This window comes from Oncorhynchus gorbuscha, linkage group LG18, assembly GCF_021184085.1.
Source record: "Oncorhynchus gorbuscha isolate QuinsamMale2020 ecotype Even-year linkage group LG18, OgorEven_v1.0, whole genome shotgun sequence".
NCBI classification, from domain to species: Eukaryota; Metazoa; Chordata; class Actinopteri; order Salmoniformes; family Salmonidae; genus Oncorhynchus; species Oncorhynchus gorbuscha.
Genome location: NC_060190.1, coordinates 55,679,103 through 55,706,564, shown reverse-complemented (window position 1 = coordinate 55,706,564; position 27,462 = coordinate 55,679,103). Strand labels below are relative to the sequence as shown.

General features: G+C 44.8%; 1 protein-coding gene across 3 annotated transcripts in view; it reads left to right on the top strand.

The window, feature by feature from the left end:
* The window catches only part of fhit (fragile histidine triad diadenosine triphosphatase), a 321,791-nt gene that overhangs the window by 92,055 nt on the left and 202,274 nt on the right, over positions 1–27,462 (top strand). For all 3 annotated transcript variants that reach the window (XM_046312144.1, XM_046312143.1, XM_046312142.1), the window contains exon 4: positions 16,485–16,606. In XM_046312144.1, coding sequence (XP_046168100.1) covers positions 16,501–16,606 — 106 coding nt within the window. In that variant the 5' untranslated portion in view covers positions 16,485–16,500. The remainder of the gene's footprint in view (positions 1–16,484; positions 16,607–27,462) is intronic.

The following is a 27,462-nucleotide window of genomic DNA, read 5'->3' as shown; positions in this document are numbered from 1 at the left end:
TGTGTAGGTAGGCCATTGGTGCAGATAATACCACAGCACATTATGTAGCCATCTGTGTGTACCTAGGACTTTGACATACTGGTCTAAACAGGAAACTACAACTGGGCCCTAGTTATAGTTTAGAGAGAGTTGCAATCCCCACCAGTTACTCAAGAATAAGATGGATGAGCTTTGTTCGAGAGTCTCCTATTAGAGAGACTTCAAAAACTGCAATATTATATGCCTTGCAGAAACTTGGCTGGCTCAATCTATGAACATAGTACTCAGTGGTTTCTTCATGCAACGGCACGATCAGATGACCACAGCCTCAGGCAATTCCAAAGTTGGAGAGGTGTGCCTCTTCATAAACAAAAACTTCTGCACTGCTTCCAGTGTGAAGGAAATCTCAAGCTTTTGCTCACCTGATATGGAATACCTCATGGTAAGCTGCAGACTGTTATTTACCTACAAAGAGAGTTCTTATCTGTAATTATTATCACAGCTGTCTACATCCCTCCACAAGTCAACACCACTTTGTCACTCAACAAACTGTATTGGGCCATAAACAAACAGGAAACCGTTTCTACGTCACTTCTACCCACACGTCTCCTGCGCCACTAGGGACGCTAAAACTCTACCACTATTATTCTACCCACAGAACAACATACAAGGCCCTCAACCTCTTTTTCTGCAAATCATACCATGACTCTATCCTCCTGCTTCCTGGTTACAAACAAAAGTACCAGTGACGTGATCAATACAGAAGTGGTCTGATGGTCTGATAAAGCAAACACAAGGCTACAATACTGTTTTGCTAGTACAGACTGGTAAATGTCCTGGGACTCATCTGATAATATTGAGTAGTTTACCACATCAGTCACACGGTTCATCAATAAGTGCATAGACGACATCTTCCCCACAGCGACTATACGAATACTTTTTATGTTCACTTTGAGGAAAACAATGCAGAGTCTTGCATGAAAGCACCTGTTGTTTGGAATGACTGTGTGAACTCGCTCTCCATGACCGATGTTAGTAAAACTTTTAAATCAGCTGATATATCAAAGTGCTGTACAGAAACCCAGCCTAAAACCCCAACAGCAAGCAATACAGGTGTAGTATCACGGTGACTAGGAAAAACTCCCTAGAAAGGCCAAAACCTAGGAAGAAACCTAGAGAGGAACCAGGCTATGAGGGGTGGCCAGTCCTCTTCTGGCTGTGCCAGGTGGAGATTATAACAGAACATGGCCAAGATGTTCAAATGTTCATAAATGACCAGCATGGTCAAATAATAGTAATCACAGTGAACAGGTCAGGGTTCCATAGCCACAGGCAGAACAGTTGAAACTGGAGCAGCAGCACGGCCAGGTGGACTGGTGACAACAAGGAGTCATCATGCCAGGTAGTCCTGAGGCATGGTCCTAGGGCTCAGGTCCCCCGAGATAGAGAAAGAAAGAAAGAGAGAATTGGAGAGAAATTCACACAGGACACCGGATAAGACAGGAGAAATACTCCAGATATAACAGACTGACCCTAGCCCCCAACACATAAACTACTGCAGCATAAATAAATACAGGTTAACACTTGCAAAGCTGACGGGCCAGACGGAATACCGTAGAACATACACAGACCAGCTGGCATGTGTCTTCAATGACATTTTCAATCTCTCCTTGTCCCAGCATGTTTCAAGCTGACCATCATTGTCCCTGTTCCTGAGAACTCCAATGTAATCTACTGAAATAACTATCGCCCTGTAGCACTCACATCTGTTATTATAAAGTGCTTTACATGGCTGGTCATGACACACATTAACACCATCAACCCAGACACCCACTCCAATTTGCATGCTGCCCCAACAGATTCACAGAAGACAGCAATCTCAATTGCACTTCACACTGCCCTCTCCCACCTGGACAAGAAGGGACATTTCTATGTGAGAATGCTGTTTATAGACTACAGCTCAACGTTCAACACCATAGTCCCCTCAAAGTTCATCACCATCCCTGGGACTGAACACCTCCCTCTGCATCTGGATCCTGGACTTCCTGACAGGCCGGCCCCAGGTGGTGAGGGTAGGCAACAACACATCCGCCATGCTGACCCTCAATACAGGGCCCTTCAGGGGTGCGTGCATAATACCCTCCAGCACTCCTTGTTCCCCCACGACTGCATGGCCACACACAACTTCAACACTATCATCAAGTTTTCTGATGACACGGAGCCTACAGAGAGGAGGTCAGAGATTATTCATGTTGTGCCAGGTCAAAAATAACAATAGCTGATCGTGGACAACAGTAGAAAGAGGGGAAAGCACGCCCCCATCCACATTGATGGGGCTGTAGTGGAGTGGGTCAAAAGCTTCAAGTTCCTTGGCATACACATCACTAAGGACTTAACATGGTCCACACACACCCGCAAAGTTGTGAAGAGGGCACTACAGCGCCTCTTCCCCCTCAGGAGGTTGAAATTATTTCACATGGGCCTTCTGATCCTCAACATGTTCTACAGCTGCACAATCTAGTGAATCTTAACTGGCTGCATCAAAGCTTGCTTTGGCAAATGCACCGCCCTTGACCGCAAAGCGCTACAGACAGTGGTGTGGATGGTCCAGTAAATCACTGGGGCCAAGCTCACTGCCATCCTGGACCTCTATATCAGGCGGTGTCAGAGGAAAATTGTCAAAGACTTCAGACACCCAAGCCACAGACTGTTCACTCTGCTACCTGTTCGCTCTGCACTCTGCTATACGCACACACACAAATACGCACACTTTTACACTCATCATATGCTGCTGCTACTTGGTTATTATCTATCCTTGTGATTAATGGGTTCCCCCAACCAGGGGTACTAGGACCCCTCGGGGTACTTGGCCTATCCACAGAGGGTACTTGAGAAGACTCATGAGAACATAGGCCTAATGGTAAAATGCACTTGAGGCGGTACTTAAGGGTACTCCGGGCAGAGCAACATTTTGTTGGTGGTACAGTAACCGAAAAAGGTTGGGAACCACTGCGCTAGAGCATGAGTGCAGTTGTGAACATGACTACTTAACACATTGAAAATAACCTACAAATAAAGGTATTTTATATTTACTATAACCAAGGCCATCACATGGTGTCTGAAGTAGACTTTGTGTAGCCGACCATCAAATCTAACGACAAGGACGACAAAAAAGTTAAACCCGCCAAAGCAATTCAAGTTTGAAAGCATCGCAGAATGGCCGGAGTGGAGACAGAGATTCTGCCGTTTCAGGACTGCGACAAAACTGGACAAAGATGATGGAGTCGTCCAGGTCAGTTCGCTAATCTACGATGTGGGCAGTGAGGCAGAGAAAATACTCAGCTCATTTGAATTCGCTCAGGAGGAGGATGAAACAAACTTTGATATAGTGTTGGGAAAGTATGACAACTACTTCATTCCACAATGGAATCTCACTAACAAGCGCATATGTTTTTACCAACGCAGCCAGAGAGAGAGAAAAGGCAGAATGTACTGTACATCAGAGCTCCTTATGAGCTATCTGAGAACTGTGATTTCGGTGCTAAAAGGGAAGAACATATCCAAGACCGTTTAGTAGTGGGCATCACAGACAAAGAATTCTCTCAAAAGTTACAGTTGATGCCGACATTGGCGTTAGCACAGGCTATTCAAAAAGTGCGGCAGTCGGGGGATGTTGCTAAGCAGATTAGCTTGCAGATGGGGAACCGCAGCACGGGCTAATACAGTAGGTAGCTAGCACCATCTCCAAAAGAACAAGAGCAGGCTATGGGGAGAAAAAAGGCTTGAGTCAAGGATATGGTGGCACTAAAACTGGAACTGGAACTGTGAAAGATGTGGTAAAAGCACACATGCTAACTGGGAAAATGCTCAGCATTCAAAAGCACTTGCAACAACTAAAATAAGAAAGGACATTAGGAATGTGTGTGGAAAGCAAACCACAATCTGTGACATCACAGAAGAGATAGATCAAGTCCATGTTCTGGGCTCAGTTAGCAAGGAGGCTAGTGAGAAAAACTGGACTGCACTGCTCAACATAGGGGGCATCCATACAAGCTTTAAAATAGACACAGGCACAGACACAAGCATTATTAGTGAAGAGACTTTTAACCAACTCTCACTGAGGAGAAAATTGCACCCCTCTGAAGTGCATCTGAACACCCCAGGGGTCGATTTAAAGTGTCTAGGTCAGTTTCAGGCTAACACTAGTTACAAGGGACAACGGTACAGTTTCCTTGTGTATGTGATACCAGGAGGGGGTGTAAAAAATCTGCTTAGTCGTGTAACTGCTAAGGCCTGGTTAAACGCATAGATGAGGTCAGTGATGTTTTTTGGGTCCTGCGGGAAGCTAAAAACTGAACATTTACATTTACATTTAAGTCATTTAGCAGACGCTCTTATCCAGAGCAACTTACAAATTGGTGCATTCACCTTATGACATCCAGTAGAACAGTCACTTTACAATAGTGCATCTAAATCTTAAAGGGGGGGGGGGGGTGAGAAGGATAACTTATCCTATCCTAGGTATTCCTTAAAGAGGTGGGGTTTCAGGTGTCTCCGGAACACCAGTGGTGAGAGCGCATGGTGAGGAGACAGATTCTCGCCACGCCACCTGGTAGGAGCGACCTGTCAGGTAGGACGCAATCCAAGCGTGGGCCGCGCCGGAGATGCCCAACTCGGAGAGGGTGGAGAGGAGGATCTGATGGTTCACAGTATCGAAGGCAGCCGATAGGTCTAGAAGGATGAGAGCAGATGAGAGAGAGTTAGCTTTAGCAGTGCGGAGCGCCTCCGTGATACAGAGAAGAGCAGTCTCAGTTGAATGACTAGTCTTGAAACCTGACTGATTTGGATCAAGAAGGTCATTCAGAGAGAGATAGCGGGAGAGCTGGCCAAGGACGGCACGTTCAAGAGTTTTGGAGAGAAAAGAAAGAAGGGATACTGGTCTGTAGTTGTTGACATTGGAGGGATCGAGTGTAGGTTTTTTCAGAAGGGGTGCAACTCTCGCTCTCTTGAAGACGGAAGGGACGTAGCCAGCGGTCAGGGATGAGTTGATGAGCGAGGTGAGGTAAGGGAGAAGGTCTCCGGAAATGGTCTGGAGAAGAGAGGAGGGGATAGGGTCAAGCGGGCAGGTTGTTGGGCGGCCGGCCGTCACAAGACGTGAGATTTCATCTGGAAAGAGAGGGGAGAAAGAGGTCAGTGCACAGGGTAGGGCAGTGTGAGCAGAACCAGCGGTGCCGTTTGACTTAGCAAACGAGGATCGGATGTCGTCGACCTTCTTTTCAAAATGGTTGACGAAGTCATCTGCAGAGAGGGAGGAGGGGGGAGGAGGATTCAGGAGGGAGGAGAAGGTGGCAAAGAGCTTCCTAGGGTTAGAGGCAGATGCTTGGAATTTAGAGTGGTAGAAAATGGCTTTAGCAGCAGAGACAGAGGAGGAAAATGTAGAGAGGAGGGAGTGAAAGGATGCCAGGTCCGCAGGGAGGCGAGTTTTCCTCCATTTCCGCTCGGCTGCCCGGAGCCCTGTTCTGTGAGCTCGCAATGAGTCGTCGAGCCACGGGGCGGGAGGGGAGGACCGAGCCGGCCTGGAGGATAGGGGACATAGAGAGTCAAAGGATGCAGAAAGGGAGGAGAGGAGGGTTGAGGAGGCAGAATCAGGAGATAGGTTGGAGAAGGTTTGAGCAGAGGGAAGAGATGATAGGATGGAAGAGGAGAGAGTAGCGGGGGAGAGAGAGCGAAGGTTGGGACGGCGCGATACCATCCGAGTAGGGGCAGTGTGGGAGGTGTTGGATGAGTGGATGAGAGCGAGAGGGAAAAGGATACAAGGTAGTGGTCGGAGACTTGGAGGGGAGTTGCAATGAGGTTAGTGGAAGTACAGCATCTAGTAAAGATGAGGTCGAGCGTATTGCCTGCCTTGTGAGTAGGGGGGGAAGGTGAGAGGGTGAGGTCAAAAGAGGAGAGGAGTGGAAAGAAGGAGGCCAGTGAAAATAGTCTTAAAAGAGTATGCCCAGCTATACGCAGTACATGCAGACAGGCGAGTGCCGTTAATGTGAAAAGGGAGCTAAATCTCATGGAAAATGAGGACATAGCGGTAAAAGTAATAGAGCCGACACAATGGTGCTGCTATGTTGCCAGTGCAAAAGCCAAATGACAACATACCAATCTGTGTCGATCTAAAACCACTGAACAAAGTAGTGAAAAGAAGGAAATTGTGTCAAAACTGTCAGGAGCCGAAGTGTTCACCTCACTAGATGCGGAGAGTAGCAAGCTGACTACTTTCTGACTGACTACTCACTCCTTTTGGGATATACTGTTTCAAACTTCTCCTGTTTGGGATAACCAGTGCCCCCAAGATTTTTCAAAGGAAAATGACGGAAACTCTTCATGGCTCGAGGGTGTGGCTACATACATGGACGATGTACCGATCTATGCCAACTCTGAGCAGAAACATGACAAGTGCCTGTGTAATGGATGTGAAACGGCTAGCTTAGTTAGCGGTGCGCGCTAAATAGCGTTTCAATCGGTGACGTCACTTGCTCTGAGACCTTGAAGTAGTAGTTCCCCTTGCTCTGCAAGGGCCGCGGCTTTTGTGGAGCGATGGGTAACGATGCTTCGTGGGCGTCAGTTGTCATTTGGCCGCCTTTCGTTCCAGTACTCTGCTGCCTGTGACTGGAACGAATTGCAAAAATCGCTGAAGTTGGAGACTTTTATCTCCCTCACCAACTTCAAACATCAGCTATCTGAGCAGCTAACCGATCGCTGCAGCTATACATAGTCTATTGGTAAATAGCCCACCCATTTTCACCTACCTCATCCCCATACTGTTTTATTTATTTACTTTTCTGCTTTTTTGCACACCAATATCTCTACCTGCATATGACCATCTGATCATTTATCACTCCAGTGTAAATCTGCAAAATTGTAATTATTCGCCTACCTCATGCTTTTTGCACACATTGTATATAGACTCCCCCTTTTTTTCTACTGTGTTATTGACTTGTTAATTGTTTACTCCATGTGTAACTCTGTGTTGTCTGTTCACACTGCTATGCTTTATCTTGGCCAGGTCGCAGATGCAAATGAGAACTTGTTCTCAACTAGCCTACCTGGTTAAATAAAGGTGAAATAAAAAAAATAAAAAATAAAAATGTGTGCAGAGGGTCCCTGGTTCGCGCCCGGGTATGGGCGAGGGGACGGTCTAAAGTTATACTGTTACATTGATGCTGTTGGCCCGGATCACTGGTTGCTGCGGAAAAAGGAGGAGGTCAAAAGGGGGGTGAGTGTAACGGATGTGAAACGGCTAGCTTAGTTAGCGGTGCGCGCTAAATAGCGTTTCAATCGGTGACGTCACTTGCTCTGAGACCTTGAAGCAGTAGAGCGATGGGTAACGATGCTTCGTGGGTGTCAGTTGTTAATGTGTGCAGAGGGTCCCTGGTTCGCGCCCGGTTATGGGCGACGGGACGGTCTAAAGTTATACTGTTACACCTGGGAAATGTGCTCAGTCGTTGAAGCAACAGGCCTCAAGCTCAACAACGACAAGTGTAAGTTCAAACAAAGCCAGCTTTTCTTCCTGGGGCACATCATTGACATAAACAGAATCTGGCCAGACCTGGAAAAGGTCATGGGGATAAGCAACTTCCCCCAGCCCCAGACCATATGCAAGCTGAAGTGTTTCCTCAGGATGGTACAGTATCTGTGGAAATACATTCCCGGGCTATCTACTGTGGGGCAGCCGCTCTACGAGCTCCTCAAAACAAAGGTAGAGTTGGCCTGGGGACACACACAAAGGAGGCAGCATTTTAGAGACTTAAACACTCAATAACCACTGCTCCTGTGTTAACTTATTATGATTCTAGGAAGCCTACAGCAATGTTAGCCGATGCCAGCAGCTGCGGAGGAGAGGTCCTACTTCAACAGCATGTTGAGGACTGGAAACCAGTCGCGATATTGTCCCCCAGTTCAACAGCATGTTTAGCGATAATGGCACCCAGTTCAACAGCATGGTTAGCGATAATGGCCCCCAGTTGGCAAGTACAGGGCTATAATAACTCAGTAAGGAGTATTACTTCATACATTTGACAAGTGGCCCCACTTCCCACAGAGTAATGGACATGTGGAGAGAGCTGTACAGACAGTCAAGTGGATGCTCAAGTAGACAGACCCTCTGCTTACTCTGCTGACGTACAGAGCCACTCCCTCAACATCGACAGGTTTCAGCCCGGCTGATCTACTGATGGGGAGAAGAAACAGGACAACCCACCCTTCATCCCTTCACTCCTCTGTTCCTCTGGTGATGTAGAGGTGAATCCAGGCCCTGCAGTGCCTAGCTCCACTCCTATTCCCCAGGCGCTGTGAGGCGGTGTTGCAATCTACTGCAGAGATAGCCTGCAGAGTTATGTCCTACTATCCAGGTCTGTACCCTTGATGCCCTCTTTCTCACACAAATTATCAATGAACCTACCAGGTACCACCCCAAAGCCGTATACACAGGTACCCTCATAGATATCATCCTAACCAACTTGCCCTCTACATACACCTCTGCTGGGGTAAAGTCATTTTCTCTGATGAATCCCCTTTCCGGTTGTTTGGGGCATCTGGAAAAAAGCTTGTCCAGAGAAGACAAGGTGAGCGCTACCATCAGTCTTGTGTCTTGTCAACAGTAATGTATCCTGAGGCCATTCATGTGTGGGGTTGCTTCTCAGCCAAGGGAGTGGGCTCACTCACAATTTTACCTAAGAACACGGCCATGAATAAAGAATGGTACAACACATTCTCTGAGAGCAACTTCTCCCAACCATCCAGGAACAGTTTGGTGACGAACAATTCCTTTTCCAGCATGATGGAGCATCTTGCCATAAGGCAAAATTGATAACTAAGTGGCTCGGGGAACAAAACATCGATATTTTGGATCCATGGCCAGGAAACTCCCGAGACCTTAATCCCATTGAGAACTTGTGGTCAATCCTCAAGGGGCGGGTGGACAAACAAAAACCCACAAATTCTGACAACCTCCAAGCAATGCTTATGCAAGAATGGGCTGCCATCAGTCAGGATGTGGCCCAGAAGTTAATTGACAGCATGCCAGGGCGGATTGCAGAGGTCTTGAAAAAGAAGGGTCAAATACGGAAATTAGTATTTGTGTCATTCTCAAAACTTTTGGCCATGACTGTAGTTCTCATCATATTTGCGCTTCTTCGATAGTCCAACGTCCCTGTCTGTTTGGCGCTTTCCCGGGTAAGGGGACAGTAGGTCTTCGGCTGCATCAGATTCACAACTGTCAGTGTCCATGCTTGCTGGGCTAATAACAAATGTAGAATTACTGATGTTAGCATTGGATGTGCTCGTGGAAACAGAACAACAGATCGACAGATGCAGGTGTAGTACTGCTGGTAGTAGCAGTACTACCAGTAGAGCTGGTATGTGTCTATAAGGACGGGGGCCTTTTTTAAACAATTAATACATTTTTGAGCAAACGGAATGAGCTGCAGCTATGTTTGGCTACATACTGACTGTTAGTGGAATTCCCGCGAGAGAGTAACGGTTAATGTGATTGGATGTTAATTATTTAACTAGTCTATCTGTATTTGACATTGTGTTCTTATTTCACTGAACACTAGATGGTTTAATTTTATTTTTGGCAGTGAAACATGGCTACTCAGGTGAGAAAAAAACCTCACCCAAATGTATAGCCCCGTTGGATTTTATGTTTCAATTTTTTTAAATGTGAATCACATTTTTATTTGGTGTACCCCCGATGTACCACGGTTTGGGAATACCTGCGCGAGAGCATAAGGGAAGTTGGGAACATGACTACTTAGCATTCAGTTGCATGTCGTTTTGTTACTTGACATTTATGTTATGAAATGTGATCACACATTGAAAATAACCTACAAATAGAAGTATCTTATATTTAACAAATAACCAATGCTATTACAAACCTCATGCCTAGTCACTTTACCCTTCCTTTATGTACATTTGAAGAGTTTATTTCCAAAATGCTATATACACCAATTTTTAAAATGTTTTTCATCAGAAATGATTGCTTATGGCTACTGTCATGAGCGTGTATAATATAACTGTTCTCAGATTGGTAGTTAATAGGTTTTAGATTTTTTCCAAATAAAATCCTACATATCCGTTGTTTAGCTGGAATGGAAGGTTTATATCCTGTATATTTGACTGTGATATGTGGTTGTCTCACCTAGCTATCTTAAGATGAATGCAAGTTGCTCTGGAGAGGAGCATGTTCTAAATGACAAAAACTTGAAATGTTTTACGTACAGATCTCATATTATTGTTTTGAATAATATATAATAATCATGTTATTTTGCAGTCTGCAATGTATCCACCACACTCTCAGAGATATACGTAGTACTGATATGTTTTACACAGTCAAATATAACAAACAACTAACTACATGTTTAATTAAGAACTGTACAAATTATACATTTGTTACATCAATATAAAAAATAATATACAGTATATACAGTACGAGTCAAAAGTTTGGACACCTACTCATTCCAGGGTTTTTCTTTATTTTTGCTATTTTCTACATAGTGAAGACATCAAAACTATGAAATAACACATATAGAATCATGTAATAACCCAGAAAGTGTTAAACAAATCAAAATATATGTTATATTTGAGATTCTTCAAAGTAGCCACCCTTTGCCTTGATCACAGCTTTGCACACTCTTGGCATTCTCTCAACCAGCTTAATGAGGTGTGCATTTCAGTTAACAGGTGTGCCTTGTTAAAAGTTAATTTGTGGAATTTCTTTCCTTCTTAATGTGTTTGAACCAAACAGTTGTGTTGTGACAAGGTAGGGGTGGTATACAGAATATAGCCCTATTTGGTAAAAGACCAAGTCTATATTATGGCAAGAACAGCTCAAATAAGCAAAGAGAAACTACAGTCTGTAAGGGTGTGTGCAGGTGGAAGGGAAGTCAGGCGCAGGAGATCGAACTTGGTATAAAACAGAGCAGTTTAATAAGTGCTCAAAAACTCTGAAAACCAAAATATACAAAATAATACAAGTGGGTACAAAACCCGTCACACACCAGAACATATCTTGCACATAGCTTACAGACAAACAATCACCCGACAAGGACAATGAGGGGGAACAGAGGGTTAAATACACAACATATAATACATGCGATTGGAACCAGGTGTGATAAAAGACAAGACAAAACCAAAGGAAAATTAAAGGGGATCAGTGATGGCTAGAAGGTCGGTGACTTCGAACACTGCCCGAACAAGGAGAGGGACCAACTTAGGCGGAAGTCGTGACAATAGCCGCGCGTCGACACCGGCCTCGGGGACGACCCGGAGGGCGAGGCGCAGGTCGATCCGGACGAAGACAGTGGAACTCCTGCAGCATAGATGGGTCCAACACGTCCTCAACCGGAACCCAGCACCTCTCCTCCGGGCCGTGCCCCTCCCACTCCACGAGATACTGAAGGTCCCTCGCCCGGCGCCCCGAATCCAGTATGGAGCGAATGGAGTACGCCGGGGCCCCCCCGATGTCCAGAGGGGGTGGAGGAACCTCCGGCACCTCAGACTCCTGAGGAGAGACACATGGAACGAGGGGTTAATACGGTAATCGGGTGGAAGCTGTAACCTGTAACAAACCTCGTTCACTCTCCTCAGGACTTTAAATGAACCCACAAACTGTGGACCCAGCTTACGGCAGGGCAGGCGGAGGGGCAGGTTTTGAGTCGAGAGCCATACCCGGTGCCCCAGTGTGAACACCGGGGTTTCACTGCGGTTGTGATCTGCATTAACCTTCTGGTGCGTCATGGCCTGCTGAAGGTGGACACGGACGGCTTCCCATGTCTCCTCCGCATGCCTGAACCAGTCGTCCACCGCAGGAACCTCGGTCTGACCCTGATGCCAAGGCGCCAGAACGGGCTGGTACCCCAGTACGCACTGGAAGGGAGAGTTGTTTGTGGAGGAGTGGCGGAGCAAGTTCTGTGCCATCTCGGCCCAGGGCACGAACTCCGCCCACTCCCCCGACTGGTCCTGGCAATAGGACCATAGAAACCTGCCCACATCCTGGTTCACTCTCTCCACCTGGCCATTACTCCCGGGGTGAAACCCTGAAGTAAGGCTGATCGAGACCCCCAGAATCGAGACCCCCTGATCGAGACCCCCAGAATGCCTTCCAGACCCTAGATGTGAACTGGGGACCCCGATCAGACACTATATCCTCAGGCACCCTGTAGTGCCGAAAGACGTGTGTAAACAAGGCCTCCGCAGTCTGTAGGGAGACCGGCCAGAGGGAGGAGACGACAGGACTTTGAGAAATGATCCACAACGACCAGGATCGCGGTGTTACCCTGTGAGAGTGGAAGATCAGTAAGAAAATCCACCTACAGGTGCGACCAAGGCCGCTGTGGAATGGGTAAGGGGTGTAGCTTACCTCTGGGCCGGGCCCCCCTTCAGCAGTGAGATAATGGGAGCTGATACCTGACCAAAACCCCGGATAAACCTCCGGTAGTAGTTGGCAAACCCTAAGAACCACTGCACCTCCTTTACCGTGGTGGGAGTCGGCCAATTACGCACGGCTGCAATGCTGTCACTCTCCATCGCCACCCCTTAGGTGGAAATGCGAGGAGACAGACTGTTGGAAGAACAGGCATTTCTCAGCCTTGACACACATTTCATGCTCCAACAGGCGACCAAGCGCTCTGCGCACCAGGGACACAAGCTCTTTGCGTGTAGCGGAGTATATCAAAATGACATCAATATACACCACTACACCCTGCCGGTGCAGGTGCCTGGAAATCTTGTCTACAAAGGCTTGGGAGACTGATGGCGCATTCATCAACCCGTACGGCATGACGAGGTACTTATAGTGTCCAGAGTTGGTACTGAAAGCAGTCTTCCACTCGTCTCCCTCTCGTATACGCACCAGGTTGTATTCGCTCCTGAGATATAGTTAGGTGAAGAAGCGCGCCCCGTGCATTGACTTTTTCACTGTGGCGGGTAACTATAATAATAATATAATAATAATATATGCCATTTAGCAGACGCTTTTATCCAAAGCGACTTACAGTCATGTGTGCATACATTCTACGTATGGGTGGTCCCGGGAATCGAACACACTACCCTGGCGTTACAAGCGCCATGCTCCACCAACTGAGCTACAGAAGGACTATACCTCACAGTGATCTGATCCAGGCCCCGATAGTCAATACACGGATGCAGACCTCCCTCCTTCTTCTTCTTCACAAAAAAGAGACTCGAGGAGGTGGGTGAAGTGGAGGACCGAATGTACCCCTGACGCAGGGATTCGGAGACATACAGTGGGGCAAAAAAATATTTAGTCTGCCACCAATTGTGCAAGTTCTCCCACTTAAAAAGATGAGAGAGGCCTGTAATTTTCATCATAGGTACACTTCAACTATGACAGACAAAATGAGAAAGAAAATCCTGAAAATCACATTGTAGGATTTTTCATTTATTTATTTGCAAATTATGGTGGAAAATAAGTATTTGGTCACCTACAAACAAGCAAGACCTGTAACTTCTTCTTTAAGAGGCACCTCTGTCCTCCACTCGTTACCTGTATTAATGGCACCTGTTTGAACTTGTTATCAGTATAAAAGACACCTGTCCACAACCTCAAACAGTCACACTCCAAACTCCACTATGGTCAAGACCAAAGAGCTGGCAAAGGACACCAGAAACAAAATTGTAGACCTGCACCAGGCTGGGAAGACTGAATCTGCAATAGGTAAGCAGCTTGGTTTGAAGAAATCAACTGTGGGAGCAATTATTAGGAAATGGAAGACATACAAGACCACTGATAATCTCCCTTGATCTGGGGCTCCACGCAAGATCTCACCCCGTGGGGTCAAAGTGATCACAAGAACGGTGAGCAAAAATCCCAGAACCACACGGGGGAACCTAGTGAATGACCCGCAGAGAGCTGGGACAAATGTAACAAAGCCTACCATCAGTAACACACTTCGCCGCCAGGGACTCAAATCCTGCAGTGCCAGACGTATCCCCCTGCTTAAGCCAGTACATGTCCAGGCCCGTCTGAAGTTTGCTAGAGAGCATTTGGATGATTCAGAAGAAGATTGGGAGAATGTCATATGGTCAGATGAAACCAAAATATAACTTTTTTGTAAAAACTCAAATCGTCGTGTTTGGAGGACAAAGAATGCTGAGTTGCATCCAAAGAACACCATACCTCCTGTGAAGCATGGGGGTGGAAACATCATGCTTTGGGGCTGTTTTTTTGCAAAGGGACCAGGACGACTGATCCGTGTAAAGGAAAGAATGAATGGGGCCATGTATCGTGAGATTTTGAGTGAAAACCTCATTCCATCAGCAAGGGCATTGAAGATGAAACATGGCTGGGTCTTTCAGCATGACAATGATCCCAAACACACCGCCAAGGCAACGAAGGAGTGGCTTCGTAAGAAGCATTTCAAGGTCCTGGAGTGGCCTAGCCAGTCTCCAGATCTCAACCCCATAGAAAATCTTTGAAGGGAGTTGAAAGTCTGTGTTGCCCAGCAACAGCCCCAAAACATCACTGCTCTAGAGGAGATCTGCATGGAGGAATGGGCCAAAATACCAGCAACAGTGTGTGAAAACCTTGTGAAGACCTACAGAAAAAAGTTTGACCTCTGTCATTGCCAACAAAGGTTATATAACAAAGTATTGAGATACACTTTTGTTATTGACCAAATACTTATTTTCCACCATAATTTGCAAATAAATTCATAAAAAATCCTACAATGTGATTTCTGGATATATTTTTTTTCCTCATAGTTGAAGTGTACCTATGATGAAAATGACAGGCCTCTCTCATCTTTTTAAGTGGGAGAACTTGCACAATTGGTGGCTGACTAAATACTTTTTTTGTCCCACTGTATGTTTCCATAGCCTCCGTCTCCGCCTGTGAGAGGGGATACATGTGATTCCTGGGAACTGCAGTCTATCGCACAATCGCCCCGTCGATGAGGTGGTAATTGAGTTGCCTTCTTTTTGGAGAAGGCGAGAGTCAAATCGGCATTTTCAGGGGCAATGCTCATGGTGGAGACCTGGTCTGGACTCTCCACTGTAGTAGCACCAACGGAAACCCCTAAACAACTACCTGAGCACTCTCGCGGCCACCCCGTGAGAGCCCTCTGTGGCAAGGAAACAGTGGGGTTATGACAAGCTAACCAGGGTAGGACCAGCACTACGGGAAACGCAGGAGAGTCAATAAGGAAGAGACTATTTCTCTCCGTATGACCCCCCTGCGTCACCATGCCCAAAGGAGGGGTGACCTCCCTAATCAACCCTGACCCTAATGGTCGACTATCTAAGGCAAACGTGGAACATTAACTATAAACATTAACTATCTGAGCAGCTAACTGATCGCTGCAGCTGTACATAGTCCATCTGGAAATAGCCCACCCAATCTATCTACCTCATCCCCATACTGTTTTTATTTTATGTACTTTTCTGCTCTTTTGCACACTAGTATCTCTACCTGCACTTCATCATCTGCTCATTTATCACTCCAGTGTTAATCTGCTAAATTGTAACTATTTGCTCCTATGGCCTATTTATTGCCTATTGCCTTTTGCACACACTGTATATAGACTTTCTTTTTTCTACTGTGTCATTGATTGGTTTATTGTGTTATTGGCTTGTTTATTGTTTACTCCAGGTGTAACTCTGTGTTGTTGTCTGTGTCACACTGCTTTGCTTTATCTTGGCCAGGTCGCAGTTGTAAATGAGAACTTGTTCTCAACTTGCCTACCTGGTTGGAAAAAATATATAAAAAAATGGTAAAGTATATATTATTTTGTGTTTTTCCCCCATGTCTAATTGAATGCTGGCCAATGCTAATTGAAACCTGGACTCCTAGAAGATGAACAATTATTCTAGTGTGGTAAGAAAAAGTAAGTGAAAAGAGAACGAGACACTTACAGAAACATAGACAGATAACTTTCAAATATTTTATGTTTGCAGTAATAGATTTTTCCAGCAGGGATATCTGTGACAGCCGATAGAGAGTGCTTGGTCAGATGTGACGTCATCTTGGCAGTGCTCTTGATATCTGTGACACACTGATGAGAGGACTCATCATTTCACAAACGCAATTTCACCAAGAGAACTGCTGCAAATAGTGACAATCCTTTTTGTTTTAACTAGCTTCAAAATGAGCAATTGGCTCCAGTGAAGCGCATGGTTTAGTATCTCAGTATTGCTCATTACTGTGTTTCTCACACTAGGGTATTCTTTCATTTATGTTATGATTGAGACTTTTCGATACGAAGAGACCATTTTGAACCTTTTGGATGATGACACACATTTCATGCTTGTTTGTCAGACTTCTGTACCTTGAAAGCTGTTTCATGAACGGTTGATTTTTTGGAAAGTGGTACTTTGTATTGTCCTTAGATACTTTCTGCAGTGTGATTTGCTGAACACCCAGTGAACCCTAACAGACAGCCCTGCAGCGGTCTTGCCTCAGTTCACCTTATTTGAACACCTCTTCCCTCTTTCAGGTCTGCAGTCATCACCATGTCTACATTCCGTTTTGGACAGCACGTCATCAAGGCCTCAGCAGTGTTTCTACAAACTGAGTTGTCCTTCGCCCTGGTCAACAGGAAACCTGTGGTGCCTGGACGTATCCTTCAATTATCACTTTAACAGGCCCTAACAGGGACGCTGCTTGTTAGCTGGGGCTGAAGGAGAGAAAACGACTGAACCATCCTGAACCTTAGTCTGGACACAGGTAGGTCACAGCTCTCTCTGTCTCACCTCACTAGAACATTCTGTGCTCAATTTAGCAGTTCAACAGTTTGTCTCTATAGTAAGGTGGGTGTGACCTCAACAATAGGCCAAGTAAACAGCTGTTTACAACAGAAACAGAAGGAATAAAAAAGAAAACAGTGTCCCGCATGATGTGGACAGTGGCATTTTTTACATGGTATAAAGTTTAGTTGTGTGTGTGTCACGACAACACATGTTTACCTCATAATGGATATAGGCAGAGCGGGATCAGAGGGTTCATGATTCTTTGTCAGCTCTTGCCTTGCATCCACTCTTCTCTCTCTTTGGGTGAAAAATGCAATATTTTTGTCTATGAATCATCGTTTTCAACCAGCAAATGCAAACCTTGCATTAATTTGCATGATTTCCATTGCTGATTTGCTTGAATAATGTGCTTATTCTTTTTTTGGTATAATAATCAGTCCTTGGCTTTGTGCTTGAGTTCCTCAAGTGCTGTTCTGCATTGCATAACTTCTGTGTTTAGATTAACTTTGGACTTGGGGAGATTTTTCACCGCATTATAGGGCATTGCTGTATAATCCTTAAGTCTAAAGAAAGGGAAAAATGTTCTCAGGTTCTCAGGCCGTGAGGAATGCATTTGCATTATTTAATCATACACTTTTTTGTCCTACAGGGAACATTATAATAATGCCAGAAAGCAAATTCACTGAGTAGACACTGATTATCACTCCAGTGTTAAAGGGCACTTTTTGTTTCCTAAAGTGTGTGTGTGTGTGTGTGTGTGTGTGTGTGTGTGTGTGTGTGTGTGTGTGTGTGTGTGTGTGTGTGTGTGTGTGTGTGTGTGTGTGTGTGTGTGTGTGTGTGTGTGTGTGTGTGTGTGTGTGTGTGTGAGTGTTTGGTGCCATACTACTGTCTTTATGCATGTGTATTTGAGTCGCTGTCTGATAGAATCTACAGCCACAGTGGGTCTGTGTTGTTGAATATGCATTGGCACATAGCTCTACTGTTAGATGTGTTTTGTTGGCTGTGTGAGGGCTTAGATCAAAGCGCTATTCTTTGCATTCATATCTGTACATGTTGTGGTGTTGAGAAGTAAATAGGACTTGGCTGAAATCTGAAACATTAAATTGTTATCTGTCTGCACTTGGACTTCCCAGGGATATTATGGGATATCTTTCCAGGGAATGTTGAGATGTAGGGTCTCTTGTGCAAAAGGACAATCCCTGTGTGTTTACACGGTATGCATTCAAGTCTGTGGGAAAACCCAACGGACATACATAAACTCAAATCTCTTTCCTTTTTCTCTCCCTCTCTGTCTCTCCAGTAGCCCACCAATGATTTTGTTTCGTTACTCTCACTCAGATATCATATTAACATGGCATAAGTCATTGCAAAATGTGTAGAATTGCACAAAATGCTCATTTTCACTTACTTAGCTAGCAAATGCAGCTAGCTAGATTAGCCTATTCAAACACCCGATACAAATAGAGAGGGATGCTATGTTAGCGAGCTGGCTATGGCTATCCAACACTTCCAAGTCAAGGTAAGCTTTTGGTTTTATTTATTTATTGCCACTGGGGCCTGCCAGTGTAACTGCTAAACTGCTTGCTGTACACTGTTCTTCATGATTGTAACGGGTTTACTAAAGCATTAATTCTAGTAGCTACACTACATGAACAAAAGTATGTGGACACCTGCTTGTCGAACATCTCATTCCCCCCTTTGCTGCTATAACAGCCTCCACTCTGCTGGGAAGGCTTTCCACTAGATGATGGAACATTGCTGCATGGACTTGCTTCCATTCAGCCACAAGAGCATTAGTGACGTCGGGACGTTGGGCTATTAGGCCTGGCTTGCAGTCAGCGTTCCAATTCATCCCAAAGGTTTTCGATGGGATTGAGGTCAGGGCTTGTTGCTGGCCAGTCAATTTCTTCCAGACAGATCTCGAAAACCATTTCTGTATGGACCTCGCTTTGTGCACGGAGTCATTGTCATGCTGAAAAAGGAAAGGGCATTCCCCAAACTGTTGCTGCAAAGTTGGAAGCACAGAATTATCTAGAATGTAATTGTGTGCTGTAGCATTAAGATTTCCCTTCACTGGAACAAAGGGGCCTAGACCGAACCATGAAAAACAGCCTCAGACCTTTATTCCTCCTCCACCAAACTTTACAGTTGGCACTGCTCCAGTGTCCAATGGCGGCGAGCTTTACACCATTCCAGTCGACGCTTGGCATTGTAGATGATGATCTTAGACTTGTATGCAGCTGCTTGGCCATGGAAACCCATTTTATGAAGCTCCCATTTTATGAAGCTCCCAGGCTGTTTAGAACTCGGTAGTGAGTGTTGCAACCGAGGACCAAAGATTTTTACACACTTCGCGCTTCAGAACTCGACGGTCCCGTTCTGTGAGCTTTTGTGACCTACCACTTTGTGGCTGAGCTGTTAGACATTTCCACTTCACAACAACAGTAGTTGACCGGGCAAGTTCTAACAGGGTAGAATTTGACGAACTGACTTGTTGGAACCTATGACGGTTTCATGTTGAAAGTCACTGAGCTCTTCAGTAAGACCATTCTACTGCTATTCTACTGCGTGTCGATGGAGATTGCATGGTTGTGTGCTCAATTGTATACACCTTTCAACAACGGGTGTGGCTGAAATAGCCAAATTCACTAATCTGAAGGGGTGGCCATTAGGGATGCAATGGTACAGTTGGCCCACGGTTCGGTATGTATCACGGTTTGTGGGCGGTTTCACTATCTCTACATTTAAGAAAAGTGTGCCCTTGTATGACTCTCATACAGGGGATGAGTGTGCAACACGTAGCTCTTCATCTCCCAATACAGTACATAGTGAACTGTCACAGTGAGGTAGCTTTTAGTTGCTCTGGAGTTTCAACTATCAGTGGAGAGAGCTAAATAGGGTGTCGGTGTCAATTAGTTTTCAATATCTCTCTGTAATGTTTCATAGAGTTTGGGAATTACTTTGCTGTTGAAATGTGTGCGGGAGGGGACATTGTAACACTTCAATTTTTTTAATCAGGTTGGTATCAGTATCCACCGAACAGGGCTGCAAATCTTTGGCTATGAATACTCCCACTGCTTTCATTATTTCTTAATTTTTTTCTGAATTTGTCGCAAATTGTTGTTGGAAGGCAGCAGCAGGAGATTGTTGTGTTTTCACTAACGAGTGGATTCTCCTTGCTCCAGCTCCACCTGCATGGGATACGGCCGGGTGATGGCGACATAAATGACACATCATGTTAGAAGTGTTTCCACTCTAGTAGCCGACAGTGGCAAAGCAATGCTTGCAGACTGTACTTTGTTTGTTTACGGTCTTCTTAAACTTGTCATCGTATTGAACGCTGAATCCAAAATGTTCCCACACAGCGGATTTGAGAAACGGCGATGCCTCTTAAAATTTGCTTCTCTCTGTCACGCTAGCGCTCGCCATTGTCACATTGGAGCTGGGAGAATATTTATTTGTTTTTAGTTTCCCAGTTTCCCAGTTTCCCGTCCCCTTTATGGAGGTTTCCCACTGAGATGTCATTGCAAACTGTCCATTGGTTGATTAAGGGGGAGGGGGTTGTGGTCACTGTGGTTGCCACATTTTGAGACATTGCTGTGGAGTAAAGTTTGTCAGCCCTCGGGAGACCCCTAACGGCCTTGTGCCCCAAGCAGTTGCCTGCCAAGCCTGTTCACAAACTGTGTATCTGGTTCTGTGGGTCTGTATGTACAAGCTGCATGTAGTCTGCAGCGCAATAAGCACGTTTTGGAAATGATAGGAAAATGACAGGCATATCGTAATTTCGCGGTTCACGTGTGCGTATTGAACCGTAGGGTTCGACAACATACTTTGTACCGTTACATCCCTAGTGTCCACATGCTTTTGTATATATAGTGTATGTTGACTGATGTTAATATGGTGACAACAATGTAGGCTGTGTGTAGCAGTTATGGTTTGAAGGTTTGGCTTGGGAAGGTATTTTCATCACAGATAGCTGTTGTATTGTGAACTGAAGTCCACAAGCGAAGGGAAAAGGTGAGAGGAGGAGAGAGCATAGATGCGAGAAGGAATTATATATACAACGAGCAAAGTGATCATGCTGTTTATGTGGCTGCTAGTTCTGTTTTTGCATGTGATCAGAGGTGCATTCATTCTGCCGATTCTATTGGAGTCTTATATCTCCCTCACTAACTTTAAGTATCAGCTGTCAGAGCAGCTTATCGATCATTGTACCTGTACAAAATCTGTAAATAGCCTACCCAACTACATCATCCCCATATTGTTTTTTGTTTTTTTTGCTCCTTTGCACCCCCGTATCTCTACTTGCACATTAATCTTCTGCACATCTATCACTCTAGTCTATCATTTCAGTGTTTCGTTGCTAAATTGTAAATATTTCACCACTATTTATTGCCTTACCTCCCTAATCTTACTACATTTGCACACACTGTATATAGATGTTTCTATTGTGTTATTGACTGTACGTTTGTTTATTCCATGTGTAACTCTGTGTTGTTTGTGTCGCACTGCTTTGCTTTATCTTGGCCAGATCGCAGTTGTAAATGAGAACTTGTTTTCAACTGGCCTACCTGTTTAAGTAAAGGTGAAATAAAGTTTAAATAAAATGATAAAAATCTTAAATGGAAGTAAATAAACAAACCTGAATTTGTTCAATTGAAACTCTCGTTTGCAACTGTTGGATGTTCACAACCTAGATCAGCTAGAGGCTAGATGCAGGCAAGAGTGTGCAAGACGGTATTGAATGTGTCACTGTCTGTCACCTTGATTACTCAAGTTTCTCTCGACCTGTGCACCTTTGTTGTAAGCTTTCTTTCTTAGGCTAGGTTGTAGCAACCTGATGATGGGTACAGTGAAAATGTTAGTATTATGTAATAGTCTAAATAGTCTAAATCGATGTTACATTGAGTTGGGTGAATGGAATATGAAATACAGTCATCCAATATTCTGTAATAGAAATAAGGCCATTCCCCAACCAAAAATATTTTTTGTCCTCCCTCATCTTAAACGGCACCGACTGCCACTGGTACATGCTGTAATGCTCCGGGTGTCATGGGTGTGGAGTCAAATGCAGGAGACAGAGTTCAATGCTGTGCGTCTTTTAATAGCACCAACAGGGTGCTCACAAAAGTTACGTTCCCAAAACACAGGGAATCAAAAAATACAATGGAAAAATTCACGACCAGGCACTAACACGTACCTTTACAACAGAGCCGAAGGTTACAATGAAATAATCCCGCACAACAACCAGGCGGGCCGGCTGTCTAATAAAGACAAACTAATTAACCTGAACAGGTGCTACCACTAAACATACAAGGAGGGGGAGGAAAAACAATCAGTGGCAGCTAATAGGCCGGTGACGACGACCGCCGAGCTCCACCCGCCCGGGAAGGGGAAACACCCTCGGTCGGACTCGTGACACATGCTCACATGCATTCACCGGGGTTTCCGTTAGCCGGCAATTGGCTAACGTTGGAAAAAAATATGAAAAAGCGAAAAGCTGATAAATAAAAGTTGTTGCAGGCCAAATTGACAGGGAGAAAAACAATCCCATTGCAAAATAATGCTTTTTATTCAGCGAAGGAAATGTCAGTCGATCTAAACACACTTGACCTTCATGCTTATTGGTGTATACGTTAATTTGCATTACTTAGTGGAACTAAATCAAATCAGATGTTATTGGTCACATACACGTGTTTAGCAGATGTTATTGTGGGTGTAGCGAAATGCTTGTGTTCCTAGCTCCAACAGTGTAGTAATATCTAACAAGTAATATCTAACAATTTCACAATGCACACAAATCTAAAGTAAAGGATTGGATAGCATACAGTACAGAGCCTATTTTGAGCAGAATATCACCTCAGCTCGTTGCTGCTGGAGTGAAACATGCTTTTATATAAGTGCAGTCATTGTTCAACAATTGTAAATGCAATTGCGAGTAAAAAAAACAGTTTTAATGGTCACAATTAAAAAGAGCTACTATTTTTATTACTCAACTGGTAATTGAAGCGCGCCTCCCATTTGCTATTAAAATGCATAGGCAACATCAACAATCAATAATCATTTTGCAATGTAAGCTGGGGGCAGTATGCATTTTGAAACTTGATTTGATACTTCATTGTTTGATACTTCATTGTTTGAAACCTGAACTTTTTACTTCATATTATGAGGCATGTTTTACCTTGCTTCAACGTAACTATTTATATTTCTAAATACTTCTTAATATGCAATTGAAACCAGAATTTATCTCCGCTGGAGTAGAGAAGCAGGGATGGGGAGTCAACGTTTAATTGGAACAGGACAAGAACAGCGTCAGAACCCGTAATACACAGACATAAGACAATCATTGGAGCAGGGGAACAGAGCTGGGGAAATTACAAATATAGGAGAGGTAATAAACAGGTGATTGAGTCCAGGTGAGTCCAATAATTTACTAATGTGCATGATGAGGGAAGACAGGTGTGCGTAATGATGGTGGCAGGAGTGTGTAATGCAGGGCAGCCTGGCGCCCTCGAGCTCCGGGGGGAAGAGCGGGAGCAGGCGTGACAGTACCCCCCCCTTCTAGGGATGCCACCCGGCGTCCAACCTGGGCGAGCCTGACAGGCCGACCGAGGTACGGGCGCTAGACAAGTCGGCTGGGGGTAAAATCCTGAAGAACCGGCAGAAGCGTGGTAGCCTGGTGAGCCAGCTGAGGCATAGGAGCATGACGATCTGGCTGAGGCGTGAAAGCCTGTCGATCCCGCTGAGGTGTAGGAGCCCGAAGATCTGGCTGAGGCGTAGCAGTCTGACGAGCCGGCTGGGCGTAAAACCTGACGATCCGGCTGAGGTCTGACATGGGATGGGCACCTTCTGAGACAACCAGAGAAAGGAAACCTGTCAAGCCAGCTATGGCATGGAAGCCCGATGATCCAGCTAAGGCACCCCCGGTTCCATCAGCGGCAGCCCCCAGACCCGATGTCACCACCAACCAAAACACCAGCATTCCCCGATAACTAATTTGATGGCTGCTGCAATCTGTAAGGACTGACGCTGGAGGAGAGAAGCAGGTTCGGGGAGTCAACATTTTAATTGGAACAGATATGGAACAGGACAGTGTCAGAACCAGGTAATACACAGACATAAGACAGTCAATGCAGCAGCGGGGAATAGAGCTGGGGAACTGACAAATATAGGGGAAATAATAAACAGGTGATTGAGTCCAGGTGAGTCCCATAATTCGCTGATGCGCGTGACGAGGGAAGGCAGATGTGCATAATGATGGTGGCAGGAGGAAGAGCGGGAGCAGGCATGACACCAACGGCACGATCCTAGTCATAGTAGCAAACGATCCTAGTTGTTGCATTTTTAGTGTCCTCTTCTTTTTACATTTCTAACAGAGATTTTTTTTATCTCTGTCACATATGGAACCACACGTATGAGGTGCGCTGTATAGAAGTGTGTTTTCCGCAAATCGCATTTTGGCAAATGTTTGAAAACCAACGTTTTATTGGCTGCTTCATTGCAGGAGTTGCATGTTTTGATAAGATTAATTACCATCATCTAAATTTGATTTCTGTCATTCTGAGCACCATTTAAAAAAACTTTATTCACCTTTATTTAAATAGGCCACAGTAGCGAAGTAATTACAATTTAGCAAATTAACACTGAGTGATAGATGAGCAGATGGTGATGTGCATGTAGAAATACTGGTGTCCAAAAGAGCAGAAAAGTACATAAAAACAATATGGGGATGAGGTAGGTAGATTGGCCGGGCTATTTACAGATGCACTATGTACAGCTGCAGCAATCGGTTAGCTGCTCAGATAGCTGCCATTTAAAGTTAGTGAGGGAAATATAAGTCTCCAGCTTCAGCAATTTTTGCAATTCATTCCAGTCATTGGCAGCAGAAAACTGGAAGGAAAGGTGGCCAAAGTAGGTGTTGGCTTTGGGGATGACCAGTGAGATATACCTGCTGGAGTGAGTGCCACGGGTGGGTGTTGTTATCGTGACCAGTTGGCTGAGATAAGGCGGAGCTTTACCTAGTATAGACTTATAGATGACCTGGAGCCAGTGGGTCTGGCGACGGATATGTAGCGAGGGCCAGCTGACTAGAGCATACAGGTCGCAGTGGTGGGTGGTATAAGGGGCTTTGGTGACAAAACAGATGACACTGTGATAGACTGCATCCAGTTTGCTGAGTAGAGTATTGGAAGCTATTTTGTAAATGACATTGCCAAAGTCGAGGATCGGTAGGATAGTTTTACAAGGGTATGTTTAGTGGTGTGAGTGAGAGAGGCATTGTTGCGAAATAGGAAGCCGATTCTAGATTTAATTTTGGATTGGAGATGTATGGCATTGTATGGCAAGCTCGTTTGGAGGTCAGTTAACACAGTGTCCAAAGAAGGGCCAGATGTATACAGAATGGTGTCGTCTGTGTAGAGGTGGATAAGGGTATCACTCGCAGCAATAGCGACATCGTTGATATATACAGAGAGAAGAGTCGGCCTGAGAATTGAACCCTGTGGTACCCCCATAGAGACTGCCAGAGGTCCGGACAACAGGCCCTTCGGTTTGACACAATGAACTCTGTCTGAGAAATAGTTGGTGAACCAGGCGAGGCAGTCATTTGAGAAACCAAGGCTGTTGAGTCTGCCGATAAGAATACGGTGATTGACAGAGTCGAAAGCCTTGGCCAGGTCGATGAAGACGGCTGCACAGTACTGTCTTTTATCGATGGCGGTTATGATATCATTTCGTACCTTGAGCATGGCTGAGGTTCAGTGTGACCAGCTCGAAAACCGGATTGCATAGCGGAGAAGATACGGTGGGATTCGAAATAGTCAGTGATCTGTTTATTAACTTGGCTTTCGAAGACTTAGAAAGGCAGGGCAGAATGGATATAGGTCTATAACAGTTTGGGTCTAGAGTGTCACCCCCTTTGAAGAAGGGGATGACCGCAGCAGCTTTCCTATCTTTGGGGATCTCGGACGATACGAAAGAGAGGTTGAACCATTCGTGGCTGCCTAATGGGTTACGCACCCAATGCATATACAGTACCAGTCAAAAGTTTGGACACAATTACCCATTCCAGGGTTTTTCATTATTTGTACTATTATCTACATTGTAGAATAATATTGAAGACATCAAAATTATGAAATAATACATATGAAATCATGTAGGAATCAAAAAGATGTTAAACAAATGTGTTTTTATATTTGAGATTATTCAAAGTAGCCACCCTTTGCCTTGATGACAGCTTTGCACACTCTTGGCATTCTCCCAACCAGCTTCATGAGGTACAGTAGTCACCTGGAATGCATCTCAATTAACAGGTGTGCCTTGTTAATTTGTGGAATTTCTTTCCTTCTTAATGAGTTTGAGCCAATCAGTTGTGTTGTGACAAGGTAGGGGTTGTTTACAAAAGATTGCCCTATTTGGTAAAAGACCAAGTCCATATTATGTCAAAAACAGCTCAAATAAGCAAAGAGAAACCACAATCCATCATTACTTAAAGACATGAAAGTCAGTCAATGCGGAAAATGTCAGGACCATTGAAAGTTTCTTCAAGTGCAGTCGCAAAAACCATCAAGCGCTATGATGGAACTGCCTCTCATGAGGACAGCCACAGGAATGGGAGACCCAGAGTTAACGCTGCTGCAGAGGATACGTTCATTAGAGTTACCAGCCTCAGAAATTGCAGCCTAAATACATTTTTCACAGAATTCAAGTAACAGGTACATCTCAACATCAACTGTTCAGAGGAGACTGCGTGAATGAGGCATTCATGTTCAAATTGCTTCAAAGAAACCACTACTAAGGGACACCAATAATAAGAAGAGACTTGCTTGGGCCAAGAAACATGAGAAATGGATATTAGACCGGTGGAAATCTGTCCTTTGGTCTGATGAGTCCAAATTTGAGATGTTTGGTTCCAACCACTGCGTCTTTGTAAGACTCAGAGTAGGTGAACGGATGATCTCCTCATGTGCCGTTCCCACCGTGAAGCATGGAGGAGGATGTGTGATGTTGTGGGTTTGCTTTGCTGGTGATAGTGTCTGTGATTTATTTTGAATTCAAGGCACACTTAACCAGAATGGCTACAACAGCATTCTGCAGTGATACGCCATCCCATTTGATTTGCTCTTAGTGGGATTATCATTTGTGTTTAACAGGACAATGGCCCAACATCTCCAGGATATGTAAGGGCTATTTGAACAAGAAGGAGAGTGATGGAGTGCTGCATCAGATGACCTGGCCTCCACAATCACCCGACTTCAACCCAATTGAGATGGTTTGGGATGAGTTGGACCGCGGAGTGAAGGGAAGGCAGAAAATAAGTGCTCAGCATTTGTGGGAACTCCTTCAAGGCTGTTGGAAAACCATTCCTCATGAATCTGGTTGAGAGAATGCCAAGAGTTTGCAAAGCTGTCATCAAGGCAAAGGGTGGCTACTTTGAAGAATCTCAAATATAAAATATATTTTGATTTAACACTTCTTTGGTTATTACATGATTCCACATGTGTTATTTCATAGTTTTGATGTCTTCGCTATTTTCTACAATGTAGAAATAGCAACAAATGTTTTAGGTGTGAGTAGGTGTGTCCAAACTTTTGACTGGTACTGTAGGTCCTGGAAATTTCTCGAATTGGCCGTAAATTAAAATCTTCCAGGTCACATTATCCAGCGCCAAATTTTCCTTATGGAATCCCTGGCAATATACGCTCAAAAACACACATGGACACGAAC